At 38.0% G+C, this 24,571-nt stretch overlaps 2 protein-coding genes across 2 annotated transcripts; both read left to right on the top strand.

The window, feature by feature from the left end:
- The first annotated feature begins 8,680 nt into the window (after positions 1 to 8,680).
- LOC132650611 (zinc finger protein 431-like) lies at positions 8,681 to 10,152 on the top strand. Its single transcript, XM_060375958.1, has 3 exons — positions 8,681 to 8,689; positions 9,757 to 9,883; positions 10,091 to 10,152. Exons 1-3 carry the CDS (start codon positions 8,681 to 8,683, stop codon positions 10,150 to 10,152), a joined length of 198 nt encoding a protein of 65 aa, XP_060231941.1.
- Positions 10,153 to 12,477: 2,325 nt separating this feature from the next.
- Positions 12,478 to 13,365, top strand: LOC132650610 (zinc finger protein 120-like). The gene is made up of 3 exons (XM_060375957.1): positions 12,478 to 12,617; positions 12,774 to 13,131; positions 13,204 to 13,365. Exons 1-3 carry the CDS (start codon positions 12,478 to 12,480, stop codon positions 13,363 to 13,365), a joined length of 660 nt encoding a protein of 219 aa, XP_060231940.1.
- Positions 13,366 to 24,571: the final 11,206 nt, after the last annotated feature.

Below are 24,571 nucleotides of genomic sequence, written 5' to 3'. Positions count from 1 at the left end.
AAAAGTGGTTGGATACTTCCATAACATTTGAGCCACAATTTCACCAGTGGGCATAACTTTCAGCCTGGTCATTATTTAGCTTGCATAGTTCACATCTCGGTAAGACTGAATATTACTTTTCTCATCCAGTATTGTGCATAGAACCTTTCTGCAAAAGTAACTTTTTCACCCTGGGTGAGATGGTTAGTCCTCACTCACAAAGGCAAATGGGCGACCGACATTGGAAGAAGGAGAAAATGGGGAACTGGACAGGAGCCTCTGAAAGTCTCTGCCCAGTAGCGTATCAAAGCAGATGCTGAGACTCATAACCATACTTTGGACAGAGTGCAGATAATCTAATAAAGGAAGGGGGAGATGGTAAGACCTGGAGGGGACAAGAGCTCCAGAAGAAGAGCAACAGAACCAAAAAAAATCTGGTCACAGGGGTCTTTTCTGAGACTGGTAGGCCAACCAAGGACCATACATGGAGATAACCTAGAACCTCAGCTCAGATGTAGCTGATGGCAACTCAGTCTCCAGTAGATTCCCTAGTAAGGGAGCAGGGACTGTCTCTGACATGAACATGGTGGCTGGCTCTTTGATCACCTGCCCCTGAGGGGCGATCAGCCTTGCCAGGCTACAGAGGAATACAATGCAACCAGTCCTGATGAGACCTGATAGCTAGGTTCAGACAGAAGGAGAGGAGGATCTCCCCTATCAGTGGACTTGAGGAAGGGCATATGAGAAGAGGGATGGAGAGTGGGATTGGGAAGGGATGGATGAGGGGGCTACAGCTGGGATAAAAGGTGAATAAATGAATTAAATAAAAATAAAATTAAAAGGAATACACTCATTGGTAAAGAAAAACAGTATTTCTCATAGTTGCAAGATAGTGGAGTTTAAGGGTTGGAACAGTGAAAAAAAGAGGCTAACTATTTGATCCTTGGGGTAATAGCATATTTGGATAGAAGGCAAGAAATGTATGCACAGCTAAGTAAGGCTACTGTCCTCTCCCACTTCTGATGTCTATCCTGTTTGCCCTTCTGAATGAGGATTAAGCCTCTTCCCTAGGGTTCTCTTTGTTGTTTACCTTTTTTAGGACTATGACTTTTAGTATGTTTATACTATATTATATGGCTAATATCCACTTATAAATTATTATATACCATGTGAGGCCTTCTGCTTCTGGGTTACCTCACTCAGGATCATCTTATCTAGTGCCATCCAGTTGCCTGCAAATTTTATGATTTCCTTGTTTTTAATGGATCAGTAGTATTCTATTGTGTAAATGTAACACAGTTTCCATATCCATTCCTCAGATGACAGACAACTAGGTTTTTTCCAGGTTCTGGAATAAAGCGGCTATGATCATAGGTGAGCAAATGTCCTTGTTGTATGGTTGAGCATCCTTTCAGATATATTCCCAGGAGTGGTCTAGCTGGATGTTGAGGTAGCACTATTGCTAATTTTCTGGGAAAGCACCAGAATGATTTTCAAAGTGGTTTACAAGTTGACATCCCTCCAGCAATGGAGTAGAGTACCCCTTTCTCAACAACCTCTCTAGCATGTGTTGTCACTAGAGTTTTTGAACTTAGCCATTCTGATGGGTGTAAGGTAAAAACTCAGGTCAATTTTGATTTGTATTTCCCTGATGACTAAGGATGTTGAGCATTTCTTTAAGTGCTTCTCTGCCATTCAGTATTCCTTTGTTGACTATTTTCTGTTTAGCTCTGTACCCAGTTGTTAAAATTGATTATGTGGTTCTGGGGTGTTTAACTTCTTGAGTTCTTTATATACTCTGGATGTTATCCATCGGTCAGGTGTACGTTTGGTGAAGATCCTTTCCCAATCTGTAAGCTGTCATTTTGTTCTGATGACACTGTCCTTTGCTTTACAGAAGCATTTAAGTTTTATGAGGTCCCATTTATTGATTGTTGCTCTTACAGCCTGTGCTGTTGGTGTTCTTTTCAGGCAGCTATTTCCTGTGCCAATGAGTTCAAGGCTCTTCCATAATTTTTTGTCTAAGAGATTTAGTGTGTCTGGGTTTATGTTGAGGTCTTTGACCCACTTGGACTTTAGTTTATGCAGGGTAGTAAATATGGATCTATTTGCATTTTTCTACATGTGGACATCCATTTCACATAGCACCATTTGTTTAAGATGCTGTAATTTTCCATTGTATGGTTTTGGCTCCTTTGTTAAAAAGCAGTTGTGTAGGAATGTGGGTTTATTTCTGGGTCTCTGATTTTATTCCATTGAACAAAACCCTATTTCTATGCCAGTACCATGCAGATATTATTAATATTTATCTATAATATGTCTTTCTTTCTTTTTGTATTTATTGCAATTTAGTCACTTTGTATCCCAGTGGTAACCCCTTCCTCATTCACACCCAATATGCCCTCCCTCCCTCTTCTCCTCCCATGCCTATTCCCCAGTACACTGATAGGGCCTTTCCTCCTTCCCTTCCATCTGACCCTAGCCTATCAGTTCTCATTTGGACTGTCTGCATTGTCTTCCTTTCTGGCCTGGCAAGGCTGCTTTGCCCTCAGGGGGAGATGATCAAAGAGTCAGCCACTGATTTCATGACAGAGACAGTCCCTGTTCCCCTTACTAGTGAGCCCACTTGGAGACTGAGCTCCCTCTGTGGAGGAGTTCTAGGTTATCTCCATGTGTGGACCTTGGTTGGAGTTTCAATCTCAGAAAAGACCCTTGTGCCCAGATTTTTTTTGGTTCTGTTGCTCTTCTTCTGGAGCTCCCCTCTAGGTCTTTCTATCTCCCCCTTCTTTCATAAGATTCACTGCCCTCTACCCAAAGTTTGGCTATGATTGTCAGTGTCTGCTTTAATACCATGCTGGGTAGAGTTTTTCAGAGGCCCTCTGTGGTAGGCTCCTATCTTGTTCCTTGTGTTCACCCTCTTCCAATGTCCATCCCATTTGCTTTTCTGAATTAGGATTGAGCATATTACCAAAGATCCTCCTTCCTGCTTAGCTTCTTTAGATGTACATATTTTAGTATGATTATCTTATATTATATGACTAATATACAGTTTTAAGTGAGTATATAATATTTGTTTCTTTCTGCTTCTAGGATTCCTCACTCAGGATCATCTTTTTTAGTTTCTACCATTCGCCTACAAATTTCATGATTTCCTTGTTTTTAATTGCTGAGTATTAGCTCATTGTGTAAATGTACCACAATTTCTGTATCCATTCCTCAACTGAGGGACAACTGGGTTGTTTTCAGATTCTGGATATTATGAATAAAGCTGCTAAAAACATGGTTGAACAAATGTCCTTGTTGTGTACTTGAGGGTATTTTGGATATATGCTATTATTGAAATAGCTGGATCTTGAGGTAGCAATATTCCTAATTGTCTGAGAAAGAACTGGATTGATTTCCAAAGTGGTTGTAGAAGTTTATATTCCCACCAGCAACAGAAGAGGGTTCCTCTTTCTCCATATCCTCTCCAGCATGTGTTGTCACTTGATTTTTTGATCTTATATTTATTTTATTTCTTGTTTTATTCTCTATTGAGAATTCTCTCTTTGTCTCTGTACCCCATTTTATAATTGGATTACTTGGCTTGTTGCTGTTTAACTTCTTGAGTTCTTTATATATACTGGATATTAGCTGTCTATCAGGTATAGGGTTGATGAAGATACTTTCCCAGTCTATAAGCTGTCATTTTGTTCTGATGATATTGGCCTTTGCTTTACAGAAGTTTTTCAGTTTCATGGAGTCCCATTTATTGATTGTTGATCTTAGAGGCTGTGCTGTTTTTCTGTTCAGGAAATTGTTTCTTGTGCCAATGAGTTCAAGGCTCTTCCCCACTTTTTCTTCTGGTAAATTTAGTGTGTTTGGTTTTATATTGAGGTCTTTGATCTACTTGGACTTTAATTTTGTGCAAGGTGATAAGTATGGATCTATTTGCATTTTTTTACATGTAGATATACAGTTAGACCAGCACCATTTGTTGAAGATGCTGTCTTTTTTTTTTTTTTCATTGTATGGTTTTGGCTCCTCTGTCAGAAATCAGGTGTCCATAATTGTGTGGGTTTATTTCTGGGTCTTCTATTTGATTCCATTGATCTACCAGTCTATTTCTATGCCACCATGCAGTTTTTATTACTGTTGCTCTATAATACAGCTTGAAATCAGGGATTGTTTTACTGATTCTGGGTTTCTTGTTATTCAGTATGAAATTGAGAATGTTTCTTTCAAGGTTTGTGTTGGGAATTGCATTGAATCTGTAGATTGCTTTTGGTCAAATGGCCATTTTTACTATGCTAATCCTGTCAAGCCATGAACATGGGAGATCTTTCCATCTTCTGATATCTTCATCTATTTCTTTCTTTAGAGACTTTAAGTTTTGTGTTTTTTTTTTTCATACAAGTCTTTGACTTGCTTAGTTAGAGTTACACCAAAGGTACTTTATATCCTTTGTGGCTGTTGTGAAGGGTGTTGTTTCCCTAATTTCTTTCTCAGCCCATTTGTCTTTTGTGTACAGACGGCTACTGATTTTTTTTTTGAGTTATTTTGTATACAGCCACTTTGCTGAATGTGTTTATTAGTTGTAGGATTTCCCTTGTAGAATTTTTGTGGTCACTCATCTATACTATCATAACATCTGCAAATAGTGATACTTTGACTTCTTCCTTTCCAAACCAAATCCCCTTGATCTCCTTTAATTGTCATATTGCTCTAGCATGGACTTCAAAAAGTATGTTGATGAGATATGGATAGAGTGGGCAGCCTTTTCTTGTCCCTGATTTCAGTGAGGTTGGTTTAGGTTTCTCTGTGTTTAGTGTAATGTTGCCTATAGCCTTGCTGTACATTGACTTTATATGTTTAGATATGTGCATTGTATCCCTGATCACTCCAGAACCTTAAACATAAATGTATGTTGAATTTCCTCAAATACTTTTTCAGGATCTAAGGAGAGTATCATGTGTTGTTTTTTTTTTTCTTTCACTTTGTTTATATGGTGGATTACATTGATAGAGTCCTGTATCTTGAACCACCTCTGCATTCCTGGGATTAAACCTACTTGGTCATAATGGATGATATCTTTGATGTGCTCTTGGATTTGGTATGCAAGCATTTTGTACAGTATTTTTGCATGATTGTTCCTAAGGAATAGTGGCCAGAAATTCTCTTTCTTTGTTGGGTCTTTGTGTGTTTTAGTTATCAAGGTGACTGTGGCTTCATAGAATGAATTTGTTAATGTTCCCTCTGTTTCTATTGTGTGGAATAGTTTGAAGAGAATTAGAGTTAGCTCTTCTTTGAAGATCTGGTAGAATTCTGTACTGAAACCATTTGTTCCTGGGAATTTTTGGGGTGAGAGACTTTTGATGATAGCTTAGGTGATATAGGACTACTTACTTTATTTACCTGGTCTTGATTCAGCTTTGGTAAGTGGAATTGATAAAGAAAATTGTACATTTTATTTATATTTTCAAATTTTGTGGCATATAGGTTTTTGAAGTAAGACCTACTGATTGTTTGGATTTCCTCAAAGTCAGTTATGTCCCCCTTTTCATTTCCTATTTTGTTGATTTGGGGAGTGACTCTCTCTTTTACTTAGCCTGGCGAAGGGTTTGTCTATCTTGTTGATTTTCTCAAAAAAAAAAAAACACAGCTCTTCATTTAATTGTTTTGTTTCTAATTCATTAATTTTATCCCTGATTTTGATTATTTCTAGCCTTCTATTCCTCTTGGAAGTGTCTATTTTTACTTTTACAGGATTTCAGGTGAACTGTTAAGTTGCTTTTATGAGATGTTTCAAATTTCTTCTTGAAGGCACTTAGTGCTGTGGACTTTCCTATTAGCACTGCTATTATTGTGTCCCATAAGTTTGGGTATGTAATATATCTTGAAGTCAGGTATGTAGATAATTCCAGAAGTTCATCTCTGGAGTCTGAGTACTCTTCCTTATGACAAGAGATGTCCAGGGAAACACGAGTGGGTGCTGGTTTTTCAGATAGAGCCAAGCAGGAATATGTATTTTGAAGGAAGGGCACAAGCACAGTGCCCTGAAGGGTGAGGCATTGGAAAGGATTTCTTAGAATGGTAAAGGGCATGAGTACCATTTTAGTTTTTGTTTATTTTCTTCTCTCTCCTTTTTTTGTGAAGCAAAAGTATTGTTTTGTAAAGAAATGAGCATGAACCTCTGTAATGCCACAGTCCAAGCAAGTGAAAGATAAGGCAAAAGGTGACCTAAATATGTTTCCTCGAGGATATATATTTCACATTGCTGAGAGCAAAATTATAGGCTTTGCTTTTTGAAAAACCTAATAAATTTAGGATTCTTAAATACCTCTATCCCCCTTCCACCCACCACCCCTAGTTAGGAGAGAAAAACCAGTTTGTACAGACAAGGATCTCAGACCTCTCCAGCTATTTAATGCTGGTTAGGGTTATTGGCTTCTTTAGGATAATACCAGTCTCAGTCATCTGGATTCCAGAAGTCTACTCAAACAGCAAACAGCTTGGCACAATTTTTTATAATATATTTTATTTGGGTTATTATGCCTCTACTTCCCTTACAACCATTATTCCTTCAAACACCCCAACACTAGATAAAAGAGAAAGAAGGCTAGAGGGAAAAGAGATATTGGTCTCTTTAATAAAGCTGCTTCCTATGGATTATTGTGGTCAAGTTCTTTGGGGCAATACCTCTTAATCATGAGGATATTCAGCAGTCCAACAAACCAGCAATGACAAACACAGTAGCAGTGTGGGTGAAAAGCATCATGAAGAGCAGCATTCTTTCTTCTTCAAATACCCCAGGCCCTCTTATGGCTCTCGCATGTGTACCCTCTCCAGAAGACTCAGAATTAAACTATGTGCAGTTGGCAAAAACACATGTCTGCTAGAGCACGAGACAATCAGAATTAACAGCTGTGGACAAACTGAAGCAGCCTTGTGCTCCACACCTGGGGTTAAAAGAAAAACACATTCACATAACATGAGTAGGATTTTAAAGGAACATACATTTGTAACACAATTTCTGATTCTATTACTTTGGTTATTTTCTCTCTGTCTTTTACTTAGATTAGATAAGTACTTATTTAATTTGGATAAGGGTTTGTCTGTCTTGTTGATTTTTCTCAAAGAACCAACTTTTTGTTTCATTGGTTCTTTATCTTCTCTTTCTATTTTATTGATTTCTGCCCTCAATTTGATAGTTTCTTGATGTCTACTCCTTTTTTGTGTGCTTACATATTTTTGTTCTAGACTTTTCAGGTGTGTTTTTAAGTTGATAGTATGAGATCTCTCCAATATCTTTATGTAGGCCCTTTGTGCTATGAAGTTTTCTCTTAGCACCACTTTCATTCCTCATTGTATTCCATGAGTTTGCATACAGTATGTATTTATTTTTATTGGATTCTATAGTCTTTATTTTTTTCATTTGTTTTAACCCATTTTTCATTCAGTAGAAGATTATTCACTTACCATGAGTTTGTAATGTTTTTATGATTCTTTCTGATGCTATTTTTATCCTGCTTTAAAACATGGTGGTCTGACAGGATACAAGATGTTATTTTAATTTTCCATTAAGATTTACATTGTGTGTGAATATGTAGTCAATTTTAGAGGATGTGTAATGAAATGACGAGAAGGTATATTCTTTTGTGTTTCTGTAGAATGTTTTGTAATTCTCAGATAGATTTAGGTCCTGCTGTGGTAACATAGCTGAGCTCAGGTGGTGACATATTGCCTGACTGTTCTTGAATCTATTCCTATGCTGCTGTCTAGAGATCTGTATTTGGGGTGATTATAGGTCTAAGTGCTGGTTTTTTGGGTGGGAGTTTTGTGCTTGAGGTTCTGCTAGCACTCTGAAGTTCCAGAAAGTGTGTTGGCTGGGTGTTGATATTTTAATTACCTGCTTGGCATGTATTCACGGTGTTATGTTTGCTGGGATGGTATGGAGGGAGAGGTGCAACATGTGTTCAGTTGGAACAGTAGGGAAGATCCTGGAATTGGGTTTGTGGTAACAAAGATAGTGAGGAAGATTTCTGGTATTCCACCTTGGTCTCCATGCAAGTATGGCCTATGGTTGAGCAGAGGAGTTGGGGGTGAGATTACAGAAGCAGAACAGAGATTGGGAGTGTGTAATCTACAGGACACAAGAAAGGGGAAGCTGCCACTGGTGTTCTTTGTAGTGCTAGGGGCAACCATGAGAATTGGGTCTTCTGTAACAGAGAGTGGGGAAAGCTCCACAGAAACAAGTAGGAGAATATCACTGAACATTTGTTTCTTCTTTGTGTGTTTCTTTGGGGGAACTTAGGAAAGCTTTTGGAGGAGGAACCTGTCTAGATTGGGGATTGGATTTGAGTGTCTATGATTTCAACCCAGTTCCTGGTGTTTGTGTCTACTGTGTTGTGATTGAAATTGATCGTTCTAACTCTTTGTTATGTTTTCATGCTTTCACTTTTATCAACTCTATCCCAAAATCATATAGGAAAGACTCAAAGCAATTGCTATTCAGTGCTAGGCTATTTTGGTATCCTGAGGTTTTTACATGTTTAATTTTGTTGTTTTTGAAGACCAAGTTTCTTTGTGTAGCGTTGGCTGTCCTGAATGTAGGTATGAAATTCAGCCAGGCTTCACACATAGAGGTCTACCTCCCTCTGGCTGCAGAGGACTGGGATCAAATGTAGTCCAATATGCACATTTTGTTTCGATATGTAGGCCGATGGGCCTGGTACATAGGGTCTAGTACATGTCAAGCATATTCTATTTTGCTGGTCTTCACATCCACACTTGAATTTTGATATTTGTCGGAGTGTATATTTTGTTTCTCAGGTTGTCATGTATTCATCACATTAACACTGCTTGTATTTCTGAGTCATTGGATTGTAGGTGTGTGACATTCTTCTTGCCTCTTTTGTTTGTTTTGTTTTGTTTTAACGGGCGAATATGGGTAGTATTTTGCCTGTATGTATGAATATGCACCTCTTTTGTACCAGGTCCTCCCAATAGTCAGCAGATCGTCTCAGAACTCCTGAATTTGGAGTAATGGATAGATGTGAGCTTCCATTTAAACACTGGCAATTGAGCCCAATTATTTGCAGGACCAACAAGAGCTTTTCATTGCTGAGCCACTTCAACTGCCTTATGTTGCTTATTTCATCTGTCCATTTGTACCTGTTTGAACACGCATTCCCTTTTAATAAGTTTTTATTACTGTTACAGTTTAACCTGGGACACTTCAGGTTTCTGGAAGTTAGATATAAAACTGTAGTGAATATATAAACCATTGAGTTCTTTGTATCTTTCTTATTTGAATGATTTTTGCAGTGGATTCAGATCTTAAATGTACCTCTGGAAGTCATGAAACTTGTTTGAAAGGAAGGCCGGCATCTATCTTAATGAGATACACAGACCTCCGCCTGAGTGCTAGCATTAAAGGCATGAGCCAATACATCCTGCTTGCCCATATTTTTTGTAGTTAGTAATTGAGCATAGCATTTCTGTAATGTGCCATCTGTACTGTTCATCTATTTGCTTGTCTCTCTTTATGTCTTTTAATTGGCATTTCCTTTGAAAAGCTATATTTTAGTCAAAGGGTCCAGAGATGACAAGGTGAACCTCATCATTTAGTTTCCTTCTAAAATGACTTGGTAATTACATCAATTCATTACATCAACGTCTATGTGAGGAGATAAGTAAGAGAAGCACTAGAATTATAGGAATACATTGTCTATTAAGTATACATATACAGCATGCATTGCCATGCTTTCTGTGATACTCACGTATGGGATATTTTAGAAATCAATAACCTATGAAGAAGTAGATGTTAATTTCACTCCGGAAGAGTGGGCTTTGCTAGATCCTTCCCAGAAGAGTCTCTACAAAGATGTCACGCTGGAGACCTACAAACACCTTACAGCTCTAGGTAAGACAGTGAATTTTCTTTCACTATTAAGAAAAAGAGGACATCTGTTGTTATTGTTTTTGTTTTTTCTTATTGATGCTCTTATGAAATTTCAATTGGAATGAGGAAGAATAAATCACACATGTTTCTAAGATTCACTGAAAATAGTAACTTAAATTTTGCCTAATTTTGAATAATATGTCATACACTTTCTGGTATATATTTTAGGCTACAATTGGGAAGACCATACTGAAGAACATTGTCAACATTTTAGAAGACATGGAAGGTAATTTTCTTGTGGAAACTGGTATAAATATTCCTGTGAAAAAAAATTTTAATGTGTCCTAGAAGTTTTAAATAAAAACAATAGAGAAAAAGCACTAGTTTAAGTATATTAAGGAATATTAAATTCTCCCAAACCCATTTTCCTCACAGTCAGGTGTCTGATTTATGTTTTCAAGGCATTTCTCTAAGAAAGAAGATGATGAAACACTTGCTTAATAGATATTGCTGTGAAAAGGACTTTAATTCACATGTAGTCATTGCTGTATCTGAAGACTACTGCCCCTGTCTGCTGCCCTAGACCTGGGCAGGGCAGCTTCTAGGTTCCATACAATCTATCTTAAGCATAGAAGATTTTCAGCCTCTGTGAATTACTGCTTAATATGCACACCCTTTCTTTCTGAGCACATAGATGGCTGATTCAGTTCAGCTGTTCTGGCTCAAACTCCTTTCCTAGCTAACTTATTAAATCTGGCTTTTCTCCCATCCTCTGAATTGCTTTGTTTGGCCTCAAACTAACTCCAGCAGTCTTTTCTAATCTTCAGTCTCTTATTTTCCTGATCATTGGATCTTCACCTTAGTTCTCTCCAACCTGTCTTTCTTTTACTGTCCCAGAAAAACTGCCTCCTCTCTCCATGCTGTGTCCCTTAAGGAGCTTCATTTCCTCTCTATTTCATGAGAGATGAATGTATCCTATTCTGTCAAATATTTTTCTGAATTTGTCCCCTTTTCTGCCACTCACTTAGATATTGCTTTCAAACATGTGTGCTTCCTTCTCCCAACTATTTTTACACCCATTGTTTGAGATTAAACACATGTATCACCATGCCTGAAACTAAGCTTTTCTTTACTGGACATTGCTCTATACCAGGCTGGCACTGAAGGTAGATCTTCTTGCCTCTGTCTACTGGATTATTGTATTGTTATATTCCAGCCAGATCACATAGACATAGAGGGTCTTCGGATGTGATCTTTTGCCAGAGCAACAAGTCTCTAAATCAAATTCCTCTATAAAAATCATTACTCATATCCACATTACAGATGCTCCGTAGAAATTCTAATCTCTTAAGTCTTATACAATTCAGATATTGGAAAAAGCAAGCTCATTAAATAGGTGATAATTTTATGTACAAAACCTACTCAAGAGCAAATATTCCATAGAAAAGCTGATGTGACTCAAATACGTGAAGTAAACTTGCTAAGTTTAGTTAGATGGAAAGGATGAAAGTCAAGAAAATTGTTGTGGAGGAAAAATGATTCCCATAGCACATGTCTTTGAAGACAAAATACAAACTGTGAATATGAGGATCTTCCATTTGTTACTCAAGTCATTTGACCATAAGGATATGAAAAGAAAAATCATACTTACCTCTCAGAACAAGGAGAAAATATGTAGTATTCCTTAGTTGGAATAGACTTCATGAATGTGATGCAAGTTTACATTTAATTTATTAATAATCACTAATAATAATTAAATAATAATCATAAATAATAATCAGATTATTATTTAAACAGTTAAAGAAAATTCCCCATCTACCCAATAGCAGTGAGATTCCTTTAGGTCTCCAGCATCACTTCTTTGAAGAGATTCTTTTGGGATGGATCCAACGAAGCCCACTTTTCCTGAGTGAAGTTAACATGCACACCATCATAGGTTATTGCATTCTAAACTATTCTATACATATGTACAACAGAAACCATGAAAGTGACAACACTAAATTTATAATTATTCATGTATTAATTCATTATTAATGACAGAAACTAATGAAAGCAGGGGACAATTAATAAATTAAACTACTATACTTAATTAGTTTTTGAAACTAATTGGGAATATAGCCACAGAAATCACATTAGAGATTACTAGCCCTGTGGAAATTGTTGTGTTTATCCTAGTTCAGTTTCCAAATGTAGTGTGACTCCCACTATAGGAAAATTTATGAATGCAGTCACTATTGTATAGATGAGTTCTAGTTCTTTTCAAATATGTGAAAAAACACTTATAGAAAAAGTACCCCCCTACCAGTGGACTGGTGGAGGAGCATGGGTGGAGAAGAGGGAGGGGGGATGAGAGTATTAGGGGCAGGTGGAGGGAGCTACAGTTGGGATACAAGGTGAATAAACTGTAATTAATAAAAATATGCTCTTTAAAAGAGGAAAGAAAGAAAAAGGATGCTATAAGCAATCCATGTAATATGTTTCTTACCTCAAAGGTATCTTCAAAATGAAAAATTTCCACAATCAAGGGGGAAATTATAAATGTAAACAAAGTGATAAAACAGTAAGATGTAAGTCCTTTTTACATTTAGATCAAATTGTAAACTTAATTCACTGTAATGAATCACTGTAATGAATGTGAAAAAGCTTACACATATACCAATTATCTTTGCAGCCATGAAAAACCACATACTAGTGAGATCCCCTATGAATGTAATCAGTGTGGTAAAGCGTTTAAACGTTGCTGTGATCTCCAGAGGCATGAAAGAATTCATACTGGAGAGAAGCCCTACGAATGTAATCAGTGTGGTAAAGCCTTTGCATGTCATAAATCTCTTCAAAGACAGGAAAGAATTCAGAATGGAAAGAAACTCTACAAATGTAATCAGTGTGAAAAAGCCTTTTCAAGACATAGTAGTCTCCAAAATCATAAAAGGACACACACTGGAGAGAAACCCTTTGAATGTAATCAATGTGGTAAAGCCTTTGCAGATCTCAGTAACTGCCAGAGCCATAAAAGAATTCATAGTGGAGAGAAACCCTATGAATGTCATCAATGTGGTAAAGCCTTTTCACAACTCAGTAGTCTCCAAAAGCATAAAAGAACACATACTGGAGAGGAACCCTATGCATGTAATCAGTGTGATAAAGCATTTTCTCATTGCTGTGATCTCCAGAGACATGAAAGAATTCATACTGGAGAGAAGCCCTATGAATGTAACCAATGTGGCAAAGCCTTTTCACATCCCAGTAGTCTCCAAAGTCATAAAAGAACACATACTGGAAAGCAGCCCTATGAATGTAATCAATGTGATAAAGCCTTTGCACATTGCTGTGATCTCAAGAGGCATGAAAGAATTCATGCTGCTAAGAAATCCTATGAATGTAGTCAATGTGGTAAAGTCATTGCACATTCCAGTGACCTTCGAAGGCATGAAAGAATTCATACTGGAGAGAAAGCCTACATATGTAATCAATGTAATCAATGCCTTTGCACGATGTTGTGATCTCCAGCAGCATAAAAGAATTCATAGTGCAGAGAAACCCTATGAATGTAATCAATGTGGCAAAGCATTTTCACATTGCAGTAACCTCCAAAGGCATGAAATAATTCATACTGGAGAAAAACCCTACAAATGTAATCAATGTGATAAAGCCTTTTCACATCCCAATAGTCTCCAAAAGCATAAAAGAACACACTGGAGAGAAAGCCTATAATGTAATCCATGTGATAAAGCCTTTGCACGTTGCTGTGATCTCCGAAGGCATGAAAGTTTTCATATTGGAGAGAAACTCTAAGACTATAAACAGTGTATTAAAGCCTTTGCATGATGCATTGACCCTCAAACCATAAATAAATCATACTTGAGAGAAAACCTTATGAATATATTTAGTATGATGAAACCTTTGTACATTTCTATAGGTTTTATTATTGTGAATGAATCATATTGAAGAGACACCCTATGAATGTATTTAATATGGTAAATGAAAGTTTTGCATTTTCATCTACCATAGAGATGTAATGAAGTGATATAATCAGCAATCAATTGTATATCTCACTACATAGCTTGCTGTGATATGAATATATAATTTGATGTTCCATGATTCTGCATGTTCCTCTTAATTATCCATTTATGATTTCATCTAAAGTACTGCATTCTATAGGAAATATATGAAGATTCTAGATAATGTAACAGCAAGAATATTAATTTCAAAACCACTTCTGATGTGTGTGCGGAACATAATTATGGGTTTTTATGTCATGACAGATATGTAGAAATTGGGAGACAACTTTGTGCAGTCTCCTTTGTCTATCTTTATATGATGACTGAGGTCAAGTTGCCATGTTTGGACACCACAAATGTTCCCTACAGAACTGTTTTCATGATGCTCAAATAAGATTAGTTGAGATATTACATAAACAAAATGTCTTTTCACATTGTAAACATTTTCATGTAATAATTGAGGAAATCAGGGTGATTTGAATTAATTTTATTTGTAAATGAAAATAATCTGGAGCTCTATTTTTTGGAATGTATTGATTTATTCCTAGGAGTAAACACTTGTTCATAACATATATGAGAACTACAAGTGAGTGTCAAAGAATTGTCTCAGTGGGTAAAGTTGGTTGCTGCTAAGCCTGATAACATGACATTAATCTCTGGGAGATTCATATTATTCCAAAATTTTCACTTATTTCTACATTTAAGCTATGGCATATGCACACTCTCACACCAGCGTATACAGAAATTCTTTGTAAATCTAAGTCAGGACCATTGAGGTCACCTGAACCAAATAATTGCCTGAGTTTCATCTCTAGGACCCACATTGGAGATGTAGATGATAGTCTGCAATACACTGTCCTCTCACTGCCACACACACAGGTACTTACATGCTAACAGAGTGCAAACATTTTAAAGGATGAAATTCACAAAGCTAAGAAAAATAACACAAGAGAACATATGAAAGGATTTGACAGACTAAATTATTGCTATTGGATTTCAAGATGTATTTCTGTTCATTGAAACAATGATGGTTCCTTTTTTAATTAATGTCCTGGTTTTGATTTGGAAAATGAGTGGATTTTTTTTCATTCGTTTTGCAGTTCAAAGACAGGTCATTTAAAAAATATGTCTCAGTTTAGCTTACTGGTGCATGCCTGTAATACCAGCACCTGAGAGACATTGGCAACCCAATCTGAGTTTTAGACCAGTGTGGTCTACATAGTGAATTTCACACAGCCATGGCTATGTAGAGATATCCTCTCTCAAAAAGATCCTAAAATGAAAGAGTATATCTCAAAGCATGGAAATGTTTCTAATATAATCTTCCTGAACATTGGTTTTAATAAATATTCTTGTTACATTTACTCACATTAAGAGACCTGTGTTAATAATGAAAATAGGAAACTGTCCAAAGTCCAGTCACAGAGGGAAAGAAATCCATTGAGCCCTTCAGCAGCCATCTAGCAGGGATACATAACCTTCAAGTGATAGGAGACCAAAGTAGTAATGGAACATCTTCATCCTCTCTATTGTAATGACATGTTTGGGAGATAGAATGTTAGTAGTTCTGCTCCTCTTGCATGCCCAAATTTGGTTCCTAGAACCCACATCAGATGGCTGAGAATAATGTATATTTCCAGGTCTAGGGTATCTGATGAATTCCTCTGGCCACCTAGGGCACCAGCTATGAAAATGGTGAAAACCCACATGCATATTTGACTCCACATTGTAAAAGAGGTTTTCTTAATGTATGTTATTTTTATTAAAATTCATGTAATTTAGGTACATAAATTTTATTGCTGTGTATCCCAAGTGCATGCAATGTATGAGCTGAGGCAGAAGATCGTGTCTCCTCCATGTGATTAGAGTTACTGGCAATTGTGATCTGTGGCTTGGATGCCTGACATCAAATCTAGGTCATGTGGTAGAGCAGCCAGTGTGCCTAGGGACTGAGCCATCTATTCAGCTCCATAAACATGTCATTAATAGCAGTAAGGTATCTTCAGTTCATCTTTAACTCAGCCCAGATGACCCAGAAGAAGAAGATTGATAGCTTAAGGAATTTAGGATTGGTTTTTAAAGAAGTTTCTAAGCCAAAATCTCCATAAAAATATGGAAGTATCCAAAAATGATCAGGACAGAACTGATAATACCAAATGATTAAAAAGTGCCTGACCACTTGACCAAAGCCACAAGACTGAGTTTATCTTGCATGTGTTAAATAGGCAGCAATGGGAGCCCACAAGGACGCATGTCAAGACACATACCCCTGCTTGAGATTGTGACTACTGTAAAGAAAGAAAGTCAACTTGAAGACATGAAGACTAACTTTTCTGAAACAGATTGCATTCTGCTTCCCTGATGCCTGCAAAACATTCAGTTAGGAGCCCAAGATGGAGACTCTATAAGTTGTAGAGGTTGTGGTCAGAGGAACCTGAGGGTCAAACTATAAGGCTGGAAAAATCAGGTGTTTATAAAGACCTGTGGAAAGTGGAGGAATTATTAAGGAGGGAGCTTTGGATGTTAAAGTGTTACTTTTACACAAGGAATACTACTCAGCAATTAAAAACAAGGAAATTATGAGGTATCCCAGAAGCAGAAAGATACACATGGTATATACTCACTTTTAAGTGGTTATTAGACATGTAATATAGGATAAACATACTAAAATCTGTACACCTAAAGAAGCTAGGCAAGGAAAAGGACCCAGGGAAAGATGATCAATCCTCATTCAGAAAGGCAAATGGGATAGACAACGGAAGAAGGTGAAAACAAGGAACAAGACAGGAGCCTACCACAGAGGGCCTTTAAAAGACTCTACCCAGAAGGATATTAATGCAGATGCTGAGGCTCATAGCCACTTTGGGCAGATTGCAGGGAATCTGGTGAAAGAAGGGGAGATTGAAAGACCTAGAAAGGTCTGGAGCTCTACAAAGAGAACAACAGAAGCAAAAATATCTGCGCTCAGGGGACTTTTCTGAAACTGATTCTCCAACCAAGATCCATGCATGGATCCTAGAAACCCTGTACAGATGGAACCCATGGCAGCTCAGTCTCCAAATGGGCCTCATAGTAAGGGGAACAGGGGCTGTCTTTAACATGAACTCAGTGGCTGGCTCTTTGATCACCTCCCAATGAGGTGGGGCAGCCTTACCAGGCCACAGAGGAAGACTAGGAAAGACAGTCCTGATGAGACCTGATAGGCTACTGTCAGATTGAAGGGTAGGAGATCCTCCCTTATCAGTGGACTGGGGAAGGGGCATGGGAGGAGATGAGGGACTGAGGGAAGGTGGGATTGTGGGGATGAGGGTGGGGGCTCAGCTGGGAAACAAAGTGAATAAATTGTAATAAATAAATTATATTTTGAAAAAGAAAATTATTTCAAGGACATTTGGTGTGTAATGAAATATGCACACAATTGGCCTTATGCCCTGGAAGAGAAATAAGTGCTCTCATAGACTGCAGGAATTTCTCCAAAGTCCAAATTTACTAGACTATCTCCCTTTCTAACCTTGGAGTGGAAGGGCAGGTGTGATAGGCCTGTGCCTTTTGAGTCATTTGATCTCTGTTTACCCAGGAGAGGAGCTGTTGCTTGACCTGAGGCAGAACTCGGTGGTTTAGCTAATGATGGACTGTAGGAAGTCCTAGTAACCAGGAACACCATTAAGTGGCAGCCTGAGACTTCTTTTCTGGATCTTTCTCTGATGCAGCTGTGGTAACTGTGAAGGAGATCTCAAGCCATACCATGATGAGAGTTGGTCTACTCTCCATATCAGCCAAAGCAGGTTGGCTGAGCTTTCAGTCTGATCTGCTGATACTGGAATAGTATACAATGAGCCACACTACAGCTCTGTTGGTACACAGGGTGATGTTAATGAGGATCCCTTTGAGAGGTGGGGGGGGGCGCTGCAACCCTGGCAATAGGAGGTGATGGTGCTCATGATATCCTTTTTAAGTGTGCATGCCCTGACATTGCATTTGATATGCAGTAACAGGACAGTTTGAAAAAAAAATGAAAGTTTTATAAAAGCCTGAAAATTACCTCCGAACTACAGCTTTCTGTGATAATTTTTACATTTTGTTTAGAAACTGGTAGAACAGAGGAGACAGAAGCAACCTTTTGGCAATATTTAATTAGATTCTCTTTACCTTTCCACTACTACCATCCACAGTTGTGTGTTTCAGGAAAATTCAATTCCAGGTACAAAAGAAACTGCTGAGCAGCAGAGGTTTCTCAAGTGTGCATGCATTATGCAGATAGATAGAGCAGATTTCACATCTTGTGCTATCACCTATATGTCAGGAAGCTGACATGAAAGTATACTTCAACATTGTTTTGTATGTGGACATCGCTGTGGCTGAGTTTCTTGGAATCAGAAAAAGACTTGAGGAGCCACAGAGAAATAGCCCAACTTTTTGACCACTTCAATTTACAGAGAGAAGTATAGAACATGGGGCCTCTCCTTTTTGGAAGAGAAATAAATAATGGTAGCTGGAAAACCAATAATATAACAGTTTAGGCTGTCATGCTGAATTTATTTTTTTGTGAGTTGTGAAATCTGAGTTTGTTTAATTTCTACATACATAAGTAACAGTGGTCAAATTCACATTCTATTTGTTTCCTTAAGTCATTTGATGAAAACTTGAATATATTTAGGGGATTATGGTTTTGTGGTTTTGTCTGCATCCAGTTATTCTTTCATTAATATTGTATACCTTTTAATTATTGTAGTTTCAGGTAAGTACAGAAGTCACATTGTACAAGTGTGTGTCTAAAATTTCCTCATAATCCTATTGAGAATTCTGAGTTTTTCACATAGTACATGGTTTTGGAATCAGATTTCCTGTAATAAATCATTAGGAATTTTCTTTGGATTGCTTTTAATTCAATCTTCAAATTGAAAGTTAATTTTTTAAATCTTTTTCTTCTGAAAAAAAAATATGTTTAATGGTGGTGTTTATACTTGTTTGAAAGGGTAAAATATATTATTATATAATCATTAATTTCACATAAACCACAAGTACATGCAACTGAAGATTATTTGATATAAGGTACAAAGTGATACAAAGTGACTTTACTGTTGAGTTCAGTGACACAGCATACATTAACATGGTCACATAGTGACTACATTATGTAGAGTTCTCATAAAAAGACAGAATTGCTGTGGATTCATTAGATTTTTCATGCACATGAAATTGGTATTGTGAAGTGTCACAGTTCTCATGCTCATTGCAGTTATATTCATAATACAGCCACAGAAGACATGGCACAGACTTAGAAAAGCCCCATTGACCCATCCCATTTGACGGGTTAGTCAAACAGGGTCTACCTGAAAGAGGGAGTAGAAATGTGGGGACAGAGAGGCGAAGAATGGTGACCAAGACAGGCTTTTTGAACAAGGTCTTAGTTTACTGAATGTGCAAACAACACTTATAAAGCAAAGGGTACAAGCAAATTTTTTTTCACAGTAGCCACACATCTGCACCACCTGGCAAGGCATCCAAGAAATTCACTCAGGGTTACACAAAGTTTGCTGTCTGGTTCTCAGGGTTGTAGGGAGCTTGCTATCTACTTCTCAGGCTCTGAATACCCTGCTTACAAAGACTGCCAAGACTGTCTCTGAAAAATGGAACTTAGTTAAGATCTGCATCTGCCAAGGCCAGGAGGCAGAATTCCAATTACCAGACTCCTTCACCCCATGTTTGATAATTATGTCTCTGTGATATTCCTGAAAATCTAGGCAGTATAATACATGGGTTCCTCCCATCCCCTTAGCTTCAATTTAAAGCAGATATTCTCTTGGCACTCCCAAATATTCTGTACCATCAAGTCGCAGGACAACTTTTCTGGCTCAGTTGGTGGTGAGGTTTCTCTTCCCATTGTGTGTAGAGAATTTTCTTTCCCCCAAGTGGCTGGAATATAGGGTTGAAGACTCCAAGCCTGTACATGCTCATCTTCTGTATATTCAGCAAAGCTCTGTGGAAGTGGCCTCAGCAATGGGGGCCTTTCTCAGTTTTTAGAAAGAGAGACCTTTTTTACTACCATCAGCTTGGTTTGTTTAGGGATATCTACAGGGCCAATGAACCAAGACATCAATTGATTGTAACATAATTCTAGCACTGAAAACCCTGTCTGACAATAAAAGATGGTCAGTTCAGACTCTGTATCCTTTGTTACTAGGACTTTTTACTAGGGGTGCAATTATAGACTCCATGAAGTTGCCACAAAACTTTTTTTCCCACTCTAAGCAGCAAAATTATCCTGATTCCAGCTGTGTTTTCCTGTTGCCTTTCTCTCCCTTCATTACCTGATGTTTTCTGCTCCAATATACCCACAGCATCTATTCTTTCTCTCCTTCCCAGAGAGCTCCAATTTCTACCATCTTGTTTACCTAACACTCTGGATCTGTGGAATTTTAATTTGAAACAGTGTGTCACTGTGGAGGCAGATTTTGAAGTCTTCTATGCTCAAATAAGTCCATGTTCACAGTCTCTTTTTTGCTTCAGATCAAGATGTAAACCTCGTAGCTTCTCCAGAACTATACCTGCCTTTACTTTGTCGGGTTTCCCACCATGACAATAAAGCAGTAAACCTCAGAAAAAAGACAGCCAAAATTAATGTTTTATTTTATAAGAGATGCTGTGGTCATGGTGTCTCTTCAAAGCAATGGAAACTGTAACTATGAATGAAGTTGCTAGCAGGAGCTGGGGTATAGCTGCAATAGTCCTTTCCATGTGTTTCTTTGGAAGAATGTGGATTTTTGTAAGTTTGGATTAGGAAAATATTTGGAGAAGTGGAAAAAAAGGAGTAGTGACCTCCGGGGAATACTCCCATTGGCAAAGCTTCCATCATATAAAAGTAAAGCTTAGAGCCATGCATGGTGGTATATACCCTCAACATCAGCACTCAGGAGAGAGCAGAATATAGGTTTCTGAGCCCAAAGTCATATATGGAGCAAGTTCCAGCAGATCCAAGCTTAATCAGTGAAGAAAACATTGGAATAAGGGAAGCTTATATAGATTTCATTGAACATTGGTCCCAAGTTCCAGCCCCAGCAAGCAGCAGATTCAGCCAAGTAGTTCTGGCTTTAGAGTCGATAATAGAAGACAATTGTAGAATAATAATAGAGGTCAACTTTGGAAGAGTGGGGTAATGTCATTATTCCCTGTGCTGACATGGTTTACACAGGTAATCCCAGCACTCAGGGAGGCAGAGGTACAACTAAGGCTACACAGAGAAACTCTTGTCTAGAATAACAAAAAACAAAAATAAAACAAAAATGATTTAAAAATGAAATCAAATAAATAAATAAATAAAAGCCAAATAGTTGGGTATTATAAATGAAAATTTTGATTTATCTTTTGGAGTAAGATAAATTAAAGATATTTAATTTATCTTTTCTTTGCTCTAGACCTACTGAGGTGATGAGCCCCCTCCTTAACTTAAGCCACATATCTCGTGGTAGCCTAAATATATAATGGAAACTGAAGATGGTTAATCTTTCTCTTGTTCTATGTGCCTTAGCTCTGGCTAGCAAGTTCATTTTTTCACTTCCATTAGAGTTTACGTCTTTGGAATTCTGGTGAATTTTGATGATCACGAAGCTTAATTATCCAGCCAAACAGTCTCAACAGCCACTGGATTCTTTAACTCTGCATAGTCTTTGAGCAATTCTTATAAATTAACTTCCTACATACACAGAGAAATATATTCTATCAGATCTTTTCATGTAGAGAGCTTTTTCTAATACAGCTTTGTTTTTTTCCCCACTTTCCCATTGGAATACAAGTGCTTGCTAACGTGGTGCTCAAAAATATCATGTGTTTCCTGCATTTTTCCCCTGGGTTGCCTCAGACCTTCCAGGGGGAAAGTAGCTGCAGTATATTTGATGGTAGCGTTAAATCACAGAACAAAAATATCATTGCATTTTCTGAAATCTCTGTTTAATTTGTAATATTCTTGGGACCCATCCACTTAGGGACAGATTGCTCACTCCCCTGGAGGTTGAATAATGTGCTGTGCATCTATCCACCTTGATTCCAGTAGGAAGAGGGAATGTGCCTACTGAGTGCTAGAAGACAGAAGGTAGACTAGGGGAGGACAGGTACAAATGATACTGAAAGAAAAATCTCTGAGATCTGGAAAAGGTCTGGTCCTAAAATGGAAGCATGAGCCAGGAATCACAAAGCCTTGTCCCTTCAGTAAACTCTAACCATAAAGAAGGTGCTCATGTCACTCAATACTCACTGGCCAATCAGGACTGTGAGATCATGCCTTCAGAGGAAGGGGTGGATTCTTCCTGGTGCCATATTGCACAAACGCTTTGTAGGTGAGCAGCTTTTAAAAGCTGGTGTCCTGTGGTCCATTTGAGGCTGCTGTGTGAGGATATTTCAGGCGAGTTCCAAAGTCACAATATGGTGAGTGTGTGGATATTGACCCCAACCTATAGAGCAGGAGGCTGAAGAGCAGGACCTGCTTTATTGGGTACTTCCAGAGTCTGGTTAGGAACCTACATGAAGTCACAGGAGGGATCACTTGTCCTAGCCATGACCATAGCAGGGGCATTTGAATATTTTCACTGTATTGGGTTCTGGGTGGAAACCAATAAATCTCACTTCAGGAATAAAAGATTAAAAATCAAAGCCTTATTTTCTGAGCTCAGGGAGTTGTCTAGTTCAGGATCATCTAGTTCCCCCAAGAGTAAGCTATTTTTGATATTTAATATTTTTTGATTAGCAAGGGAGTTTCTGTTGGAGGCTTGGTCTGATCCAGCATATTTCGCCTCAAGGCCTTAAATAATTTTCCAAGATATTCGGTCTGGAATCTAAGGTCCTTAATTTATATCCCTAGACATTTGGTCCAGAGCTCAAGGTGATAAAGGCATGAAGAATTGGATCCTTGGTCTGGTGAAAAGTGAGTGGTTTGTGGTCTAGTTTACAATTTAGGCATCTCCATTAAGTTAACAGCAAGTTTAATCAGTTAACAGATAATTGGGAAAATGTTATAAGGAGCCCGGAGGGAGATGGCTCTGCAAACTTGGCAATTCTCAATATCATATGGGAAAACAATAAATAGAGAATTGACAAAACAAGCCTGTACAGGAAAAGATTTTCTAGAGGTTATCCTCATCCCAGATCTCAAAGCTGTACTTTAGAGCAATAGTAATAAAAACGGCATGGTAATGGCACCAGTACTTTAAATCTTTAAGGGGTATGCATTTACTTATTAGTTGCTGGAGCCAAAGCTATTTACTGAAGCCTAAGCCAAATAGTGAGCAAAAGTCATTTAGTGGCAACCTAAAGCTATTGAGTGAAAGAGTTATTTAGGATCCTAAGTCATGGGTGATAGATTTGTGAGGACATCCGTCTGTCAGTTTTAGAGCATCCATAAGAAATCTGAAGAAAACATCCTTACGGTATCTTGCAGGTGGAATATTCAAGCCATGGAAGCACTCTTGCTGTCTCCTGCAACAGTAATTAAGCCTTCCCCCTTTCCTGCCTTCTCCCTATATAAGTTGGGTAAAAATTTCTAATAAATGAGGCTTTGATCAAACAAGAAGACTTGGCCTTCTTCAGGGCTCTCTGTCCCACCATTCTTTTCACCCCCACCTCCCTTAGGACCCCAATGAACTTCCGCAGGTCAGGACAATTAGTAATTTTTATTAAATCATATTAAAAAGCTGAGGACAAAATAAATATACTGGAATCAAATGCTGTCTCAGTTTCAGGCCCAGCTTGAAGGTATGCAGTCAGCCAATGCTACCTTGGCTATTGTTTCTGCTTATCAACCTTAACATTACTGGCTTTACTATTAAGAGTGTACTTTTCTTAACTTTAAATTATTCTCCAAGATTTTGTACATCACAGAAATTAGCAAAAACATCTTCTCCAACCTTGTTAAACAATCTTTTTAAAAATTCTTTCTAAGTATAACAGTCATTGATACAAACTACAACTATGGTTCCTTTCAAGGGCAGTGGTTAATTCATTAATCTGCTCCAGCTTGATCTGCGGAAAGAGATCAAGCATTGTTAAAAATTTAAATGCCAGTGATATTGCCCAGTGAGGGGGCTAGGAGCATCCTTAGAGTTTTCATACAACTTATGTTTTGAGGGATATGGGCATCATAATGGCATCAAACAGAATTTTGTTCCACAACAGCACAAAGTCCTCAGTAAACAGCTCTTGGGGTTATGCTTCTCCAAGACAAACTCATCATCATGACTATGCTAACAGGGGAGCCAAATTCAATGAGTGCTACAGATGTTTTGCTGTTGCTCCTGCATGGCTCTCAAAAGGACCAGGTAGCCAAAATAGTTTGCCTATATATGGGGGAGGGAGGAATAAGGTTAGCTCAGGCCCTGGGAAGGAGAATTCATGGTATTGGGCGGGCTATACCAGCCTTGAGGACCATATAACATGGAAGAACTGAAGGATTGCTGGGAGAAAATTGGCATCTAGGTCTATTTTGATATGTTAAATATGAACCTCTGCCATTTGTTCCAGGTATGAGACCTACATCTATGGAAATATAAACTTCAGAGAGAGCAGGATGGTCTCCATTAGGTAATGATTAAAAAATGAGATCACCAGGAAGAAAGGTGGCAAAGACAAAGATTCTAATTTTCTTTCCTTTCTTTATATCTTCCTTCTTTTCTTTGAAGGAGGGCGGGTACCCAGACTGGACTCAAATTTTTGCTGTCAAGTT

The sequence above is a fragment of the Meriones unguiculatus genome (genome assembly GCF_030254825.1).
Source record: "Meriones unguiculatus strain TT.TT164.6M chromosome 13 unlocalized genomic scaffold, Bangor_MerUng_6.1 Chr13_unordered_Scaffold_28, whole genome shotgun sequence".
In the NCBI taxonomy this organism is placed as follows: Eukaryota; Metazoa; Chordata; class Mammalia; order Rodentia; family Muridae; genus Meriones; species Meriones unguiculatus.
This window is presented reverse-complemented; position numbering and strand designations above follow the sequence as displayed.